Source organism: Cheilinus undulatus, linkage group 14, assembly GCF_018320785.1.
Source record: "Cheilinus undulatus linkage group 14, ASM1832078v1, whole genome shotgun sequence".
Classification (NCBI taxonomy): domain Eukaryota; kingdom Metazoa; phylum Chordata; class Actinopteri; order Labriformes; family Labridae; genus Cheilinus; species Cheilinus undulatus.
Genome location: NC_054878.1, coordinates 27468961 through 27489194, shown reverse-complemented (window position 1 = coordinate 27489194; position 20234 = coordinate 27468961). Strand labels below are relative to the sequence as shown.

Genomic DNA, 20234 nt, shown 5'->3' with positions numbered 1-20234 from the left:
AAATCCTGGTAGGTACCAGGCTACTAACAAGCACACTCACACAGTTCAAACTTGTACCAACACGTGCACACACACACACTGGTGTTTGAACAGGCCACATGCAGAGGGAACAAGGCAGTACAGCTTTTATTGCAAAGCAGATTTTATGTAGCTGATGCTGGTCTGCCTCTGCTTATCCGAGAGATAAAACGTGTGTGTCTTTGTCTCTGTGTGTATGCGCTGATACGCCTGCTCTCTCCATAGGGAGTACATTGAAAAATGAAAGCCACTATTGATTTTTTGAATGCCTGTTTTTCATTTTTACATTCCTGCAATTGGCCTGAATGTGAATACAGAATGACAACTCAGGAGGGAGGCAACAACCAGCAATCTGTGTGATGATGCAATTAATAACATCAAAGTCTCTTCCATCGACCTAATGGCTGAGTAATAGTAATGTTTCTATGGAAAGCATTTGCTTCACAGCTGCAATTAATGTTATTAATGAGGGAATCATTCCACTGTGTACTCTGGTAATTGCCTGGAGAGCTGCCCAGGTCTGCCCTGATCAAGCATTACATAATTCAAACAGTGTTACCAGGCCCTGTCCAGTCTAATGGATGTAATATCAAAGTGAAGGCACTGCTGGTAAATTTCTCTGTTGTTGTATTAGCCTCCGCATTTATATGGCTCCAGTTTGAAAGAGATGACAGAAACATATGAATGTTTCAAATTATCTTTCAGGCTTTAGTGGTTCCCAGGCAAATAAGTAAAATGATGATTATTAAAAACGTCAGTGTTTGTTGACTTATTGTACCTGCAGGGAAGCTCTTCCTTCTTCTTCAGGTGTGATATACAGAGTAATAAAAGGAGTAGAGACCCCTGCTGACTGCTGTATTGGCTCCATTTATTTTTACTCCACGTCACACTCATGACTCAAAAAGCCATGTGTATCATAAAGCCTGACACGTGGACAGTGCTGACTATCTGGTGACTCCTCACAGTACTCACACTTTTTAGAATTTTTGCATCAGTGCCTATAAAAAGTATTCACCCCCTTGGATGTTTTACCCTATTACTGATTTTATTAACCAATCATGGTCAATATACAGTGCTTAACAAATTTATTAGGCCACCTGTTATATTTGTCTCATGGACCATCCAGCATCATGAAGTGCTTTAATGCTGACTCTTTCATTTTCAGTGAGCTCTCCATGTTTTACCATTTTGAACAGGAATGAGGGATTTCAAACTGAATTCACCCCAAATTTGAGCTGGCTCACTGGGCTTCTCTGAGAAGTCAGAAATTAATCAAGCATAACATTCAACCACTAAAACTCATTTTTCTGTTCAGGAATGCAAGTAAATAACTACAATTTGACATATTAATCAAGAAATTTTAATGTGCTTTACTGTTTTTTAAGTTTTTTTGTAAATCAGTAAATTTGAAAATTCATGGATAATAATAATAATTCTATTTTAGCATTGAAAATATCATTTGAGTTAAAGAGCTTCTACATATTGGTGTATTAACCATTGCAGAAACATAAAAAATGATTTTGGTAATTACCAATGCTGTTAATTTAGGGCAGCTGTGGCATAAACCTTACTTTGGTGAGGGTTAGGGTGGTCTAATAAATTTGTTAAGCACTGTATATATATATATATATATATATATATATATATATATATATATATAAATATATATATATATGACTCTAGAACATTCACTTTGTTGCCTTTAAATAATTTCTGCTTAGCTTATGCTGTATGCTTGAAAATGAATCTTCTCCTAAGCTGTAGTTCTTTTGCAGACTGAATAAGATTGTCCTCCAGGACTACCTATATTTCCCACCATTCATTTTATCCTGTAACTTTATAGGCCTTCCAGGGCCGGCTGCAGAGAAGCATCCCCACAGCATGATGCCGCCACCACAATGCTTCACAGTGGTGGTGGTGTGTTTGTGGTGATGTGTAGTCTTTGGTGTCCACCAAACATCTTGTCTGATGACCAAAAAGCACCCTTTTGGTCTCATCAGACCAAAGAACTTTCTTCCTCTTGAACATGGGGTCTCCCACATGTCTTTGGTGAACTCTAGTGGAGATTTTTTCTTCAGTGGTGGCTTTCTCTTTGCAACTCTCACCTGGGCAACAGTTTTAGTATGCAGTCTCCCATCTCAGCTGCTGAAGCTTTTAAGTCCTTCAGAGTAGTCATTTGGGTCGTGGTGGCCTCTCTCATCAGTCTCCTTCTTGCATGGCCACCCAGTTTGTGAGGATGGTCTGATGGAGGCAGATTTACACATGTGCTATATCCCTTTCATTTCTTGATGATCTCTGGGGGATGTTCAGTGCCTTCGATTTTTTTCCATCCCCTGACTTATATTTTTCAATAACCTTTTTTCTGAGTTGCTTGGTGCATCCTTTTTGTCTTCATGGTGTAATGGTAGCCAGGACACAGGTGTTAAATAGTACAGTCACTTAAGACACATTCACTGCACATTTCACTAATTTTGAGACTACTAGAACCTCCGTTGATTTAGGTCAATCACTTTAAAGGGGACATGTTAAGCAAAAATTTTTTTTTTTCTGGCTTTTCTAACAAAAATATGTACCCCTGGCCTGTCCACAATCCCCTAAAGCACCAGAAAAATCCATTCCCTCCTCCCCCTTCTTTCTCCACCTTTCAGAAAATGTGTGCTGAAACATGCCGTTCTCAGATTTTCCCCTCATTATGTCATGTGGGGAGCACCGCCCCCAGGTTTGGTTGGCCCTCTCCACCTGGAAGAAAGTTCTGCCCTCCTCTCCTGATCCTGAGAGGAGGATCAAGAGAGCCACATTCATTAAGGCCCCGTCCACACAGAGATGAAAACGATATATTGCCGTTTCATTTTGAAAAAGTTTTCCACCATAGTTGTTTTGGCCAGACCCGCGCAGGCGTCTCAAGAGAGCTACGCTCTGTGTGATGTAATCATTTCAAAAAAGATGCTGATAGTTAACCACACAGAGCCGAAACAGTAGTCGTTTACGAATTTGTGCACTCAAAAAGTATCATTTATGATGATTTTTTCCACTCTGCACTGTGAATGTTTACATGTTTTGTTCAATAAAAGCATGAAAACATTTCATTTTTGTTTAGTATTAGTTTAAGCAGACTGTGTTTGTCTATTGTTGTGACTTAGATGAAGATCAGAACACATTTTATGAGCAGTTTATGCAGAAATCCAAGAAATCCCAAAGGGTTCACATACTTTTTCTTGCAACTGTAGAAATAGTCAGCCTTCTTGCTACTGCTCTGCATAGTTTATAGGTCACAAAGAGGCATTAGTATTATTTTTTTTTAGCATTTCTATCTGTTTTATTGCATGTTAAAATCTTCTCATACTGGCTCTGTTAAAGCTAAAAATTTGACTGTGTGATTTTTCAAGGTGACAATGTCAGATTTCCTATTACAGATTTTTTAGTGCTTTCAAGTATCAGTAACAAGTTGCAACAGGTGTAAATCAGGATATTGGTTCTCAAGTCTAAGAAAAATGACATAAAGCCCGACTGTAGCCCCCATGACAGCATGAAATGTGATCAAAAGCTGAATTCTTCCTTGGGGCAGGTGAGTTCTGCCAGCGTCTGCTTCCCAAGGTGAAAACTGGCCTTTGAAGAAAAGGATTATATTTGTTCAAAGTGCCCACCTCTATTAAAGGAAACATGAAGTAAATGGCAGGTAGGTGAATCAAAGAAGAATCAACAGGTGTAGCTAAATCATCCAGTGGAGCTTGGTTTAGGAATCAGTCTAAATTCACAATAAGACCTGGGTCAAGCAGATTCCTTCTCACACAGTGGCTGAGATTCAATTTTCTGAAATACTGAGTATTACAATTGTTTGACTGAGGGTATAGGTTACACGTATGTCTTAAAAATAGTACACTGAACAAACCCCAGTGAATATGTAACATTTTAAATAACAGCCTCTTACCTCAGGCTGACTTCCTGATCCCTGTGTACAAACAGGTGGCTGATTGCTTTCCTGGGGGACCAAAAGCAACATCTGTCAAGGTGGGGAAAAAAACAAGTTGAACAAACATCTCCTGCTTTCACCAGCCTCAGTGTGCAGTCCATTAAGCGGCTTCTAGCATCCCTCACCTTTCCCCCAATTTGTGAACAGCCTTTAACCAAAGTGAGGGCTTCACAGCTTTCAAACTGGCGATTATTACAGTTGATGGTCCACAGGAGGAGCAAGCGCAGTGACCCCTGTTTGGCTGCTGGGAGAGAGCTGTTTTTGAGACGTGACTGGGAAAGAGCTGCCCAACAGAGAGAAAACAGGAGTTATTAAAAAAAAAAGAATCCAGTTTGAAGTCGTTGTGAAAAAAGCAATCCTTAAACACGTGTGACTTCTCTTTGATAAAAAACCCACAGTAATTTACAGGGGGTTTTATCTACTTTGGTCTATTCGGTCTCAGTAATATGTTTCTTTTGTCAAATCAAGTCGAATCATTGCTGTAAAATTAGACTTTTTTGGGGGTATTTTGATGTCTTTATTAGATTGGGGAAGGACAGTGGATAGACTTGGACACAGGGAGAGACATGTGGTAAAGAACCATTGGCCAGATTCGAACCAGGACCACCTGCTTACACGGGTATGGCCTTAAACCACTCGACTACCTCTATTTAGACCTAATCAGGACTCAATGTGAAATATGCTACCCCTATGTTTTGAAAAGTATCTTATATATAATATCATATCATACCGTATCATACACATAAAGCACAGAATTGGCATTTTGTTTAATAAAATAATATTATATCATTCTTTAACATTCAGCATCAAACCATTGAGTGTCAAACTGTACTATATCGTGTTGTATGTCATGTCACTGTATTGTATCATATCATATTTTGACATAATATATCAAATCATTTCCTATCATATCATATTATTTCCCTGATATCATACTGTATCATATCATTTCAAATTGTATCATATTATATCATATCATATATCATATCATATATCGCATCATATCATATGATATCATTTCGTATTGTATCATATCATATTGTATCATATCATATCATATCATGTCGTACCATATCTTATCATATCTCACCGTATCATATTATATCATAATATATGACATGCTGTCATGCCATTCAGTTATATCATATCTTATTGTGAAATGTCATGCTTATCATGTAATTTCATGTCCTCTTGATGTTATATCATATTGTATCCTGGCATGCTGTGTTCGCGTCATGTCTTGTCAGTCCTTCTATTCTTCTCTTTTAACGTCACATGCTGTATCGTATATCATTTTGTAATGTAAAGTATGGTATGGTATCATCATTTATCCTGGTGTGTCATGTTATGTAATTTCTTCATTTCTTTTCTTGTCCTGTATCAAATCGTATCTTTTAATGTAATATCATTTAATTCTGAATTATATCATATCACACTGTATCGTTTTGTGCCATGTCATTCTGTCTCATCTCTTCTTTTCTTGTCACCTACTGTATCGTATCATACTGTCTTGTTTAGGCCCTAATCGTATTGTATAGTCACATCTCAGCTGGTATGTTATCATGCCTTAACATACAGTATTGTATCATTTTACAATGCTCAATGTTGCACAGTATATTTTCAAATCCTATATCATAGCCTCCCATATCATACCTTAACTTACAGTTAAGTTAACTTAATTACGATCAGTTTTACTATACAATATCTTAATTTATCGTATTGAGTCTTATCATACTTTTGCATATATGATTGTACAGGTTACTGATTACATCATGTCATGTATTGTGTTGAATTGCACATTAACATTACAGTTTCATACCATTTATCACTCTATTATATCATGCTGTGTTGTGGTATGGTATGTTATTGTATGACATAACACATAGTATCATACTGTTTAATATTGTGTTGTATTATGTTGTTTCTTCCTGAAATCTATCATACTGTTTCATATTGCATCATATCGTATAATAACATAATCATAGTTTGTTGGATTTCCATCTACGGTCAACTCAACTAACAATGATTCTACATTTTTGAGTTCGTCTTTAAAACTCAATCAAATACTTTACTTTCAGTATTTATATAACCATGAAAAGGAAGTGATAGCACCATACGTAGGCAGTGAGGATTGCGGGATTTACCAAGTGGGTACAATTTTGCATACTGTAGGTTAAAGCTGGATGCTGTACAAGTAATGTATGAATCACAGGTAAAGTAAGGTAGTGTGTGGGAACATAATTAAAAAGCTGTTTGCAAAAGAATGGAGAAGTTACTACAAGAGGAGCAACATAAGTAAACTTATTTACCATCAAACTGTTTCAGAGTTTTGCTAGAATAAAACAGCATCGAGTTGACATTTGCAATTGGCTTGTCAAAGTTAGAGAAGCATAGGTGTTACTTTTAGCACTAACCAAGGTTTTTTTCTATGCAAAAGTCCCTGTAATTCATACACAATAGAGGGACCCTGAGACTGCTTTAACTAAATGGAATTCAGCTACTTTGTGCCTTTTCTACTGAATATTTGAAATATTTTTGTCTTACGCACTTGGAACTTGTTTTTCAGTTTATGTTGCATGTCCTTCAAAGTACAGTTTGATGTATCCATTTAGATTAGAATGTGATTTATGTATTTGGGAAACTGTGGAGTTGTTGGCTCATAAGATCTTGCATTGACCATTTTGGGTCTTTTTAATAAAAGCTTAAGATATACTGTATGTTAGTTTTAAAAACTCCCACGTCTCCTTTTTCACACTCTGATTCCCTCTACTACAACCTGTTTAAACAGCCTGGCGGACAAACTGCATGTGTTTGCAGCCACTGAAGCAGCCAGGTTCATTTGCTCAGTCTCTACGGCACAGTAGACGGCAGACGGACTTATTATTATTATCACCCATGTCACACAAACATGCACGTGCCTGTCGCTGCTTTACTCTTGAATTGTAATTGTGGGCACTGATGAGACAAAAAGATAAGATGAACGTCTTAACAACCTTTTTCCGCTTCGGCAGCAGAGTGCATTTTATCTTATCACTGCTACCATATGCCTGGATCAATTACAGGTTATAAATATAATAAATTGCAAGACAGAAATGCTTGTTTGCCTTAATCGGTGGGTGTATTTTAGGTTACATTACACCTGTTCTTCCTGTAAAGGAGGCTATAAAAACTATATGGCATATGACTTGACCGCATGGCACATGTTTTCACACGTTTGTGCTATCTTTCTAACTCGTTCTCCCTCCCTCTCTCTTTCTCCATTTCAAACATAACAGCAACAAACTGTGCAAACAAAATTCAGATGTGTCTTGGAGTAAATTCGAGCTATTTCGTAGGGACAGGCCACTTGTTGCTCTCAATATACATTAGTCTCCTCAAACAGACCCACCTGTGCTCCAGAGGAAGAGGCCGGAACGAGGTGATATGAAAAACAAGTCCAGTGCAACACAAGTACTACAGTGAAGAAACGTGACACAGCCACGGTTGGATTTCACTCCTTTATTCCTCTTGTAGAAAATGTACATCAAAGACAATACCATACAAAGTAGAAAAAAATGGCACACAGTTACTCACAAACATTTTCTCAAACACAATAAGAGCTTTACAATACTGCTTTGGCATTTAAAAAAAAAAACACAGACTAAAGTGCAAGATTTTCCATTCCTTTTCTCATTTTAAGTACATTCACAGGTTTTGTTTTGTCTTTTTCACAGAAGTTTCTTGTTCACAGCATTTTCCCCCAAAAAATCTCATCCCAGCTTGTGTTGAGACATTTGTAAAGTGCAGATACAGTATGCATACAGACACATTTGTAGCATCACACCCTCAGTTGTAAGCAGATTGTCAGTGGTCATGGGATAGTTTGTATTTTTTGCTCTTTTTTCTCACATTCACGCCCTTTTTAGACCTCACTAGGCGACCTGGACCTGTAGGCTTTGTTGGCCTGAAAGCAGCCACAGAGGAGCATGTAAATGGAGCGCTGGATCTCTGCATTCCTGTAGGCGTAGATGATTGGGTTGATCATAGAATTATAGGTGGCTGGAAGGAGTGTAGCATAAGTGTACACTGGTGGATACTCCTTCTCACCAACCAGGCAGTAAATGGCGAATGGCAGCCAGCTGGCGCCGAATGTTCCCAAAATGATAGCCAAAGTGGAGACCCCTTTCTTAGTGGCTACATAATGCGACGTAGCAAAAAAGTGCTGCTGGAGGGCGATCTGGTGGGCATGGTGGCACACAATCTTACAAATCTTAAAGTAGAGGGTTAGCATGAGCATGAAAATGGCGAAGAAAGAGGTGGCGAGGAGCATGAGGTTGCTGCGGGTTAAGGGTCGGACGATGCTACAGGACGAAGGTTCGTCCAGGCAGTTCCAGCCAAGCACCGGCAGCAGACCCAGAAACAGAGACACGCCCCAGGTCCCCAGCAGCATCAGGTGTACGTACTGCAGCGTCTTCTCTGAGAAGTAAGTCAGGGCGTTGTACAGTGAGAAGTAACGGTCCACCGTGATGGCTAAAAGGCTGCTAATGGAGGCGGTGAAAGAGGCCACGAGGAAGCCGACAGTGATAAGGCTGATAGTCTCAGAGGAGATCACATACTGGAACACAAAGTTCAGGATTAATCCCATGCCAGCCAGCAGGTCCGCTGTGGCCAGGCTCCCGATCAGCACAAACATGGGAGTCCTCAGCGTGGGCGTGTAGAAGATGATTGCTACCACGATGGCATTTTCACAGGCGATCACGGTGCCAGACATACACAGCATAATGTCCCATGGGTTGATGGGGTAATCTAAAGGAGCGGTGGAGTACTCCAGGCTGCTGTTGTTCTCCAAAGACTCAGCCTCGATCCATGGGAGAGCTTCTCCTGGCACGGGAGTCGCAGAGGAGTCATTCACCACCAGCGACTCGTTCATATCTCCACACTGTCGTCCTTTTTGTCCTGTGGGCAGCAGGGAAATAAGAGAATTGGCTTGTTAATCAAGGGATGGGGAGAAATTTCCCTTTTTTCTGACTCTAAATGAGATTGCAATGTTTTATTGCCTCATTTGCTATTACTCCAGAGCTGTGTTTGCTCAATTTGAACTGAGAACTGAGCTGATATGGTAATTCAACTTACACAAAGACGTGTAAGACGAGAACGGAGCAGAAACTCTTCCACAGACAGAAGAATAATGTGCATGATGCAAGTTAAGATAATACACATTTTGGTATATTTTGTAGCATCTTCTGCACCGCTTACTTTTCATTTGAGCTGCAGAGCATAGATACAGACTATTGTGATGGACAATCCACTCCATGCTTGATAGACAGGTGCCAAAACGATTCTCTACACATGATTTCAGTAGGCAACCCTAATTCAAGCTTAAACGCATTCAGATGCATTGTCACAATCATATCAACTTTTTCCTGCAGCAATTTTGTGTGTAAAAACTACATGCATGTTAGATATCAACTTTACTGCCACAAACCATCATCTTGGCATGTTTAAATGAAACTGTTAGAATAAATTTAAGTTATAACAAAGTAAAGGTGCGTTAGCAGCAGCACCAGTATAAGGATAGAGGTGCTGTCCATGGTGCTGAAATCATAGTAACTATGTATAGAAAACTAAGACAGAATCCAAGTTCAGAATGAATATTTGTACACAGAATACGATTGCAAATATCTTTTTAAACACTTATGACAAGTATTTAATTTGTTATCCACCTACAAATCAAAAAGTGACACTTAGCAGAGTGTTTTGCATTTTTCAAATAAATCACGAATGCAGTTTCTCGAAGAGGTCCTTGCTAACACTCAGAGGCAATTACTGAGTGACAAAAAAATCTTTCAAGAAATATTTAGACAGTGTTTTTCTATCAGAAGCGTATCTTTTTCAGAAGCTAGAGATACCTACCACGAGACGAAACTGTCAGAGCGGAGATTTTCGCTGAAAGCAGCCCCCTCGTCCGGAGTCAAAGCCAAACGTCTGAGAAGCTGTTGTCCCCCTTGTCTCGCTCCTGTGGACCCTCTCAAGTAAAGCCCTCGATTTTGTTGCGCTTCCCACGCATGGGACACACACCCAGGGCAGGGGTGATGTGAAGCATTGGCCGGTGTTCAGCTCGGTGAGGAAGGCGCATGTGAGGAGGAGGAGAAAAAGGAGGAGAGGAGCTGATCGGAGACACGCGAGGAAAGCTTTAAACGCGCCTGACGTCACAGCGGAGAGAGAGAGAGAAGGGTGAGAGAGAGAGGGTGCTCACCTGCCTCGTATCACCCCCTTTCACGGAGAAAATGAAAGTACATCTTCTTGTTCACTCTTCCCACCTCCATCAGCACAGTCTCTTTACATGAATCCGGATCTGTGGGACCTGTTGCACAACGCAGGAAATTAAAGGTGGAGGAAAGGTAGAGGCCTCCTTTATAGTGGACGAAGTGTCAAAAGAGTTCACACAACTAAAGTCTCTTTACAAGCCCAGCCAGAGGGGGGTTCAAAGGGTTCGAATCAGCCCCCCTCACACAAGGTCTGTTTTTTTTTTAAATAAATAAGCTCACCTCTCTCTTGAATAAATCAACCAGTGCAAACCAAACAGGAACCACTATCTTGTGATTCTCCTTCAGAGAAGAACTCACACGTGACACAACATATGTCCCAGCTGCTCATCATAAACTGTGCTGTAGAGCCATGTGCACGACTGTTTTCTTAAACCCACTCCCACTGGATTCCTAACCATTAGTGCCCACTCCCACGTTGTGTACCATGAACTTGCAGCATGTGCATCTGAGAGTGTATCTGTGAGTATTGACGCTGATTGCTCTGTAACACGGTAAGGGATGCATTTTACCCTTTGTGAGTTCTGGGGATCAGGTAGTGTCTTTTGGCTCATTTGCACAGTTTTAAAGGGTGGAAAGAAAACATGCATCATCATATTGCTGGCATCAGGCAAAACCTCCTATCTCCAAAATCAACGCTTTTCTGGGAATGAAAGAAACACAGTATAGGCTATTTCAAATGATTTAACACTGAATGGTCATAGTCAGCATCATTTTAACACTCAATATCTGTTATGTACTTGGACAGCATACGAATGCACTTGTGGTCTTTAAATATTTAGTACTTAGTACAAAACAATGCAATTTGGTACACTGTTTGGTAATAAGACTAATTTAAGATTGCTGTAAGTTCATTACCATATCACTCTTTGCATCAAGAAATTAGCTATTCAGGTCAATGTGTTTTGTGTTCTTGGCTATAAACATTCTTACTTACGCTGTAAAAATGGGCATGTTAGAATGGGTGTGCACAATAGGTGGCTTCTGCAGTAAGCCTCAAGTGGACACTGGAGGAACTCCCTCTTTAGGTCCTCCCACCCTCTGAAGTTCAGGTTTGTCTGTGCCTTTTTGACCCTTAGTGCCCGTGTCTATAGCCTGCTTTTTTAGCGTTGAGTACCCTTAAACAGACAAGGTTCCTGTAAAAACAGGAGAAAAAGAATAAGACAGGCTGAGCAGTGCTTCTTTTCAGTTGAGCTTCACTCAGCAGAGCCAAGAAACAAGTCAGCTAGCAATGAGAGTCCATGGGGAGAAGCACAGTACCACACTGCCTCCTGCTGGCCAAACTGAGGCATCCAGGTTAAATCACACTGAATCAAATTTGTTATAAAGCAAATAAATTACTGGCTATAAGGGCTCAAATTACATTTTTTCCAACAGAAAATAATTTTCACAATTGAAAACATAAACAACATACGGCATGTTTTGTGTGCATCACACTGGCAGCGCTTCTTTTTAAATCAAAACTAATGAAGTCCAGCGTTCTGAGAGCTCAGCGCTCTGGATGGAAAAAGCGCCCTCAGCGTCAGCTGTTTTTGCCAATGCTCTTTAAGCACTCCTAGTTGAAAACCGTTCAACTCTTGGAACAACACTGCGCCCATCCATGTCACTTCTCCCTCACTTGCCAATCAAATTAAGAAGAGGCAGGACTTCTGAGAACAGCGGAAGAGAAACCAGTCTGACTCCTCTTTGTGTTTTTTTAAGGGGAGTTTTCTAGTTTGCAGCTGCTGCCTGTGTCAGGACAGGATTCCTTTGCATTGTCTGCATGTCCTCTATGTGATATTCCATTGAAATATGGAATTATGAAGCACAAAGCGCCATTTTACAACGTTTAAAATAAGCGCTGGCAAGAAGCACCATTGAGTTGAGGTCCTGAGAACTGCCAAATAAAAAAAAAAGCCAGCTATGGACACAGGCCCTTAACCTGCCTGGAGTGTCAAAAACGTAGGCTGTGTTGAGTTGTTACTGATGTTTTCTGCCCTCAAGAAGGTGGCAGTAGAAGATGTCCTCTAGGCTTGGGAAAAGAGAGCTGATGATCCCTCTGAGCAGTTATAATGATCTGCTGCAGGGGGACACTTTCTTTCTGCATCTGTGAAAGTTTATGGGGAGCTTCTGGGGGAGTCTGGTATGCATGAACGTTCACAGAAAAAAAAGAGTCTCTGCTGGGCCTCTCTCTTTGGACATCTCTCAGCAGGCTTCGACATGAATCAGTGCCTTTTGTACACTGCAGCAGCACTAACCTGTACAGCTGCGTGTGTCTATTACCTCATTTTGTCTTGTCACTCTGATTAGCCAGTCATTAATGTGGCAGACATATTATTCAACTTCCAAGATTTTTTTTAAAAGTCCTGTCCTTACTAAGCGCTTTGTGTGGGAGATTTCCCAGATGAATGTAGATACATCAATGCAGTGGATATGAAACAGTATCTAACATGTCAGGTTAGGTAAACTGAACCACTTGTACAAATGACCATCATATGACTCACAACTTTAAACCTGGCTTAATTTGCTTTGACGTAACAGCCATTATACCTGAAATGCTAAAAAGTAGCTTTAAGAAAGCTAAATAGTGATTTTTTTTTTTTAACAAAAGAGGAAGTCTTACCACTTTTTCTGTGTGCTTCTCCCCTTCACAGCTAGATAAAAATGACAGATGCCACCTGAAAAAGTGGTCACATGACAAGGGGCATTGTTGCTTAGAAACAGGGGATGGATCAGCTTACCCTCTGGCTCATCTTACCCTCCCCTCCCCTACTGTTTTACAGCTCTTAAAACTCCTATTCACATAGTTATGCACAGATCACTACTTACAGGCTTTTACTGTAATCCACAAATGATTTGGTGTAGTCAAATGTTAAGCTGAGTCAGTTTCAAGCCTTAATTCTGGGGGAAAATTATGACTCAACTGAAAATAAAGTAAAGAGTAACTCGCAAGAGGGCAGATTTTTATGCTATGAGCTAAATCTGAGGTAATATCTATTGTTTAGAGAGAGAGTAAAGTGATAGAGGGATTAGATGCTCTAGTGCAGGGATGTCAAACTCAATCACAGCAGGGGCTGGATTCTGGATTTAGGTCTAACCTGAGGGCCTAACAGGGTCAACATTTAACCATAAATTGTCAACCTCATTTTAACCAGTGACAAAATATGGAAAAAACAACCCCAGCACTGATGATTAATTATTTGTAAATTCAAAAATGTATAAATGATAAGTTTAAAGGCTCAAATCTGAGATAAAATTTTCAATTTATTAGTTCAAAAGATCAGAACATGATATTAAATATAGAAAAATAATGTTTTTAAAGAGCAAATATATGAGGAGAAAGTTGAAATCACAAGTTTGAAAGGTCAAAATATAAGATCAAATTTGAAATCATGAGTTTAAAAGTCAAAATATGACTTAAAATTTTAAATTGTGATGTCTGGTAGGTCAAAATATGAGATTAAAAATCCAAAATGTCAAAATATGAGCTAGAATTTATAATGATAAAAATTAAAAATATGATTTAAATTTAAAATTAGGAGTCTAAGAGGTCAAAATATATTATAAAAAGTAAAAATTATGAATTCAAAATGTCAAAATGTGAGAAAAAAATTGAAATCACAAGTTTAAAAGTCAAAATATTGGAATGAAAAACAAAGTAAGTAATTGAAAAGTTCAAAATATGACTTAAAATTTAAAATTGGGGATCTAAAAGCTAAAAATGTGTACTCTTTAGTCTTTTAGATTTTTATGGGTTAACAACTTATACTGGAGGAAATCTGCAGACCTCATAGTGGTGGGACAGTTATAATACAAATAAAATATGATATGATCTTGCGGGCCGGATATTATCGTTCCACGGGCTGGATTTGGCCCCCGGGCCCTGAGTTTGACACCCCTGCTCTAGTGGGACATATTAGGCAAAAATCACTTTTTCAGGCTTTTCTAACAACAACAACAAAAAACAAACAAACAAACAAACAAACAAACAAAAAAACAATTCATTTCCTGCCCCCCTCTTTCTCCACTTTTTAGTAGAAGATGTTTGCTGAAACAAGCCATTTTCAGGTTTCCCCCTCATGATGTCATGTGGGGAGTTAGCACCACCCCCAGATTTGGTTGGCCCTCGCTGCTTGGAAGAAAGTTCCACCCTCCTCTTCTGATCCTGCAGCTGAGGGGAGGATCAGGAGAGCCACATCCATTAAGCCACATTCATTTCCTGAGATGGGAGGAGTCAGGGTCGGAGCCAGACATCTCATTAACGTTTAAAGCCACAGACAAGGAAACAGCTTGTTCTGAGCAGGGTTGAAACAGAGGAGTTTTTAGACATACAAAAATCTAATACTGAAGTGTTTTCTCAGAAACAAACTCCACAGGCATGTTTGGGGGACCTTTGAGAACAATATAAACTTGTCTTAAAAGGGTAAAATATGTCCCCTTTAATGTATGCTGTAGACTGAGTGGTTCAGTGTGTGTTTTATCAACAAAATATACGTCAAAGCCCAACTAGGAACAAGATTTCATTTTTAATGTAACTACAAACTCTCTGGACACTTCACTCACTGGTTATAGAGCTAATGAGAAGGTTAACAGACCTACCGTCTCAAAAACATCTGTCTTTGAGGATGATACTGTGACAACATCAGATCCATGTGCAGTGCTCTGTGTGTGTATTTATAAGGCATCTTGTCTCCCTGCCTGCAGAAACAGATCCTGCTACCTAATATCAATGTCTCAGCACTGTGCGTTCTGCATCCCTGAAATTAGTTACAGTATCTCAGACACACACTAACACAGCAGCCCAGGGCAAAGTAAGCCAACACACTAACTATTCAGTACGTCCATGTAGGAACAAACACGTTATTCCTGATAGGTACTCATAGTGCTGCCGTTACTGCCTTTAGAAACATTTTGAATGGTCAAATGCCTTTTTGGTAAATCCTATTTGAAAGATGATTTTGATTTGGCATCTTTTTTGAAAGAAAATCGTCATTTTTTATAAAGCTATGGGCCCTGAAACAACAGTCATCTCCTATTTATGTTTAAGGCTTAAGAAATGAGAGTGTGACTTTTTTTAAACAACAGTCACCTTAAGCTCCTTTTCTTTCATCAAAATCATCTAGTTTACCCTCAAAATAGTGTTATCATTAAAACAAATTGGTTGAGGATGGATGGGATTCATCTAAACATGAAGTTAAAACAAATCTGAAGACTTTTAACCATTTATTTAAGGTGTCAATGTGACCATTTAATCGCAAAATGCTCAAAATTAAGTAAAATTGAAATAAGATGTTTAAACAACATTGCATCTTAGATACATGGCTTGAGTGTTCAACATGACTTCAGACAACATTATTATCCCATAATGGATGTATTTGTGCCTTTCATTTCTACTACAGACACGAGGAAGAACCAAGGAAGAAGAGGGAGATTCAAAGCAGCAAAAGCAGTATGGTAACCAGTTTTGGTTTCCAGGCAACAGCTGTTTGTCCATCCATTGTCAGCGGACTGGGGGCATGAGAGGGGGCTGTCCCTCTCATTCATAAGCTAAGCGGTCACATGAAGTGCCTAGTGACTCATGTCAAAGGCTGATACCCGACCACACAGGACCAAAATACATCTCAAAATCCATTTCTGATTGTTTTCCATGATGGCTTTCTACAAAGCAAATTGAATTTGAACGAAACAGAAGCATACAAGCACCACACCCAAACATTACATTGTTGTACTATTTTTATGAGGACTGGAGGATTAGATGTATTTCTTCATCCATACCCATGCCGGCATGAAAGTTCAGCGTAATGAGACACCTGCCATTTGGAGCACAAAAACATGAGAGAAACAGGGCTTTGCTAACCTGACACGCCAGATGGATTTGTTTCACACATTCATCTGGGAAAGCTTCAATAAGAAATGTTTGAGAGGCAGAGGCTTTGAAAAAACTCAGAGTGGGATTGGGTAAACGTTCTGTCTGTCACATTTCTACGGGCCAATCAGAGCAACAAAACACGTGAAAACAAAACAGCTACTGAGGAATAATGCGAAATATGGCAACTGTAGACATGTAATTACTCGACGTCACGACTCTGCTGCACCTGAAAGTACTGCCCCTCGTTGCTGATTGGTCCTGTCACTTTCCAACCGGGCCCAAATGGTTCAGATTGAGCTTTGCAAGATGGATTCGCCGGTGAAAAACAAGGAAACGGAAAAAACTTGCTGATCAATAATGGTTGAAACAAACTAATCCCCAGTTTATAGATAAATCAGTTGATGTAGTGACAAGTGTCAGATATGAGAAAAAGTCTTGTATACAGTGTATTCAGATTCAAATTATCAAATTCAAAACTGAAATATCCCAATGGCATAAGTATTCAGATCCTTTAGTTAGTACTGAGTTAAGCACCTTTGGCACCAATTACAGCCTCGAGTTTCTTTGAATGTCTGTGTGCTTGGGGCCATTGTCATGTTGGAAGGTGAACTTTCAGCCCAGCGTGGGTGTCCTAAACGCTGCCGTGTTTTCAGTGAGGATATCTTGGTTCTTTGCTCCATTCAGCTCTCCCTCACCCCTGACTAGTCTGCCAGTCTCTGCCGCTAAACATCACCCCTACAGCATGATGCTGCCACCACCATGCCTCCCTGTTGGGATGGTATTGGGCAGGTGATGAAGAGTTTCTGGTATGAAGTGAGGCCAAACAGTTCAATCTTGGTTTCATCAGATCAGAGAATCTTGTTTCTCCCAGTCTGAGATTCCTTCAGGTGCTTTTATGCAAATTCCGAGCGGGCTCTCATGTGCTCTGCACTGAGGAGAAGCTTCCATCTAGCCAAAGTTTCTTCTCTGTGTGATAGTCATTTCTGATTTGAAAACAACAGAATACAAAATCAAAAACAAACCATCCAGTTTGCTACAAGTATCTACACTCTCAAACTACAGTATCTACACTCCAAAAACTCGGACAAAGCTGAATCACAATATGGGAGGAGGGAGACAAATGCAATGCAAATAAACTCAAGCAACAAATATAAATAATAAACAAACATAGATGATTGAACAGAGATGATAAATGAACAAATATTCAAGGTCATACAGCTGCACCCACTGAATCACATTATCATATAAGAGGTATGAGTCATTCCAGTCCTTTATCCCAGTAACAGTGGTAAAATTGGATACGTTTGGAAACCACACTCTACTGAACTGTCTCTTTCCTCCTAATGGGGCATTCAATCTACTCTACTTTTGAATGGAACATGACATCCTTCATCCACCTGGCATGGGAAGGAGGCTTTGGATCTTTTCAGTAAAATGGTATCAGACAGGAAGACCACTTCTGTAACTGGGCTTCTTTAACACTTGCATCTGAGCTACTTTGACAAAAACCAAGGACTAGTGGAGCATCTTTAAATCTATGGATCTTGTGCAGCCCTTTCAGATTAATAACTACCAAACACAGTCAAAAGGAGGAAAACTCTATTACCTTGGTTGTAGATACTTAAGGTTCACTGATGCACATGGGGAAGGACAGCTACCATAAGCCATTATGAAAAATGGGCTATCTGTGTTATCTGGGGTATCTGTTATCTACATAGAAACACTAGCTTTAGTTATGTTTGCTAAAGCTCACATTGAACTTTCAGAATAAAGTTTAATTAATTTTAAAAAACTAAAAATGGAAATACACTGTCCTAGCAAACCACAGCACTTCCTTTAAGATACACGACCTAATGAACTGTCTGTGAGAGTGGCCTTCAGAAATGTTAGGTCTGCAGCCAGACCCCCTTCAAAATTTTAAATGACTTAAAGAGGTATCTTTTGTCCATTATATTGTAAAAAATCCGTAGAATTAGTTTAATATAAAATAAAAAAACAGTTATAAAGTGATTTTTGTGCTTAAATGTATGTAATCTGTATAATCACCCCTTAAAATGTAAATTTGTACATGATGCTTTGTGTAACATCATATACTTCAAACATGGTCTCAGGCGCTGTTTTTTTTTGGGGGGCTCACTGGCTGAAAAGTTTGGGAGCCCATGCTCCAGATAATGGCCAAGAATGATTTCAAAACACAACAGAAAGTACAAGGTGCTGGCTTGTTCTTTGTTTTTAGATCCATATCAGCTTCTATTTGATTTGCTTAACTATTAGATCCAAAGAAGGTTTATCTTACAACATGCAGAACAAATTAAAATGTGCTGCTAACGCTGTGATACCAGAAAAAGAGTTCTCGTGGAGTCTAAAGAGGTTTGCCAGGGAAGTCGGTGATATTTTGTAGCTTGGCAATATGTTAAACTTGTCCTTTGTCCAAACCACCCATTTTCATTGACTTGGATGCCTACTAGTAAGTTAATTTCACCACTTTCTGTTGACAGAAATCTCCAATGGTCTTTCTGAAATTTGAAAAACCTAAAATGAAATCTTAGTTGTTACCGTCTGTGTGTAATATGCACAACTCTTAAAACAAAGCTGAATCATTGAAGTATCTTGTGATTGGTTACAGTGGTGCAGTCACAAGATTATTAATGGTTGGGCATGTGCAATGAAGATCCATGCAACACTAAATCAGAGTGTTGCATGTTTGGTTTGAATGGTGATCGTTAGGATATATGCATTGTGTTGACTTTTCACATTTAATATTATGATCAAAAAGGGCATTACTGATATTTTCTCTGGAATCCCATGGAGTTCCTTACAGAAGACAAACATCTAGGGGTCTTCAGACCACACGCTGAGGGTTTGTGCACTTGTTCATTCCTGCTGTTGTGTGAAAAGTCGGTGACTTCAAAGAAAAAAAACACAAGAAAACCCGCATTGTGTAGGACCTATGCAATGCTTTTGAGTGTAATGCATTAGAACAAGAAACTGGAGATGGTAGCCTCCTCCAGACCCCATGTGGAGGACTGACTATTGAAATTGAAGCCCATTTTGTCATCAGGAATGGTAAGCTTGAATTAATACATATTGCTATTTAAACTACTGTACAGCTACATCTCAGAAAATTAGAATATCATGAAAAAGTTCAATATTTTTGTCACTTATTTCAGAAAGTGAAACCCATATATTGTATAGACTCATTACACATAAAGTGAAATATTTCAAGCCTTTATTTCTTGAAATTTTGATGATTATGGCTTACAGATAATGAAAACCCAAAATTCAGAGTCTCAGAAAATTAGAATATTGTGAAAAAGTTCAATATTGGAAAGTCATGGTGTCACACCCTAATCAGCTAAGTAACTCCAAACACCTGCAAAGGTTTCCTGAGCCTTTAAATGGTCTCTCAGTCTTGGTCAGTAGGCTACACAATCATGGGGAAGACTGCAGACTTGACAGATGTCCAAAAGACAGTCATTGACACCCTCCACAAGGAGGGTAAGCCACAAAAGGTCACTGTAAAGAAGCTGGTTGTTCACAGAGTGCTGTATCCAAGCATATTCATATAAAGTTGAGTTTTTCATGATATTTTAATTTTTTGGGATGTACAATCAGTATTGACCTTGTGGAACCTTAAAACCCACCCTGAACATCTCTACAGTGCTTCATTTCTCCCCTCATCTTTGATTAAAATAGGATTAAATTTAAACTTTATTGTTCTTTGATTCTGCTACTGTTCTCTCATCACATCACATGCGTGGAGCACCTACCTCCCCGCCCCCGCCCATCCTCAGGCTCACGAGGCACAGACGCAGAGACCACTGGTCAGTCAGACTGTCAGAATGTGTGCGTTTTAAAAGACGGGCAGTCTTTAGCACATATTTGCATTCTTGACACCTGTATCTGAGCACTAAAAGGGTGTTGGATCAGAGGAAGAAAGGAGTGTGATGGACAAGGTGCATAATGGGTGACAAGGGAATTAGAAGCAGACAACGGAGGAGGGACATAGAACAAATACAAGCTGAGTGAAAGGAGCTATGTTCAGTTTTAGCATGAACTAAATACATGAGGAAAAAATAGCTCTGAAATAACA

The 20234-nt window shown here is 39.4% G+C and overlaps 1 protein-coding gene across 1 annotated transcript; it reads right to left on the bottom strand.

Annotated features, from left to right (window-relative positions):
- Nucleotides 1–7889: 7889 nt before the first annotated feature.
- Nucleotides 7890–9970, bottom strand: LOC121521907 (G-protein coupled receptor 6). Its single transcript, XM_041806111.1, has 2 exons — nucleotides 9881–9970; nucleotides 7890–8923 (listed from the first exon to the last, which is right to left on the bottom strand). Exon 2 carries the CDS (start codon nucleotides 8895–8897, stop codon nucleotides 7890–7892), a length of 1008 nt encoding a protein of 335 aa, XP_041662045.1. The 5' UTR covers nucleotides 8898–8923; nucleotides 9881–9970.
- Between the last annotated feature and the right edge of the window lie 10264 nt (nucleotides 9971–20234).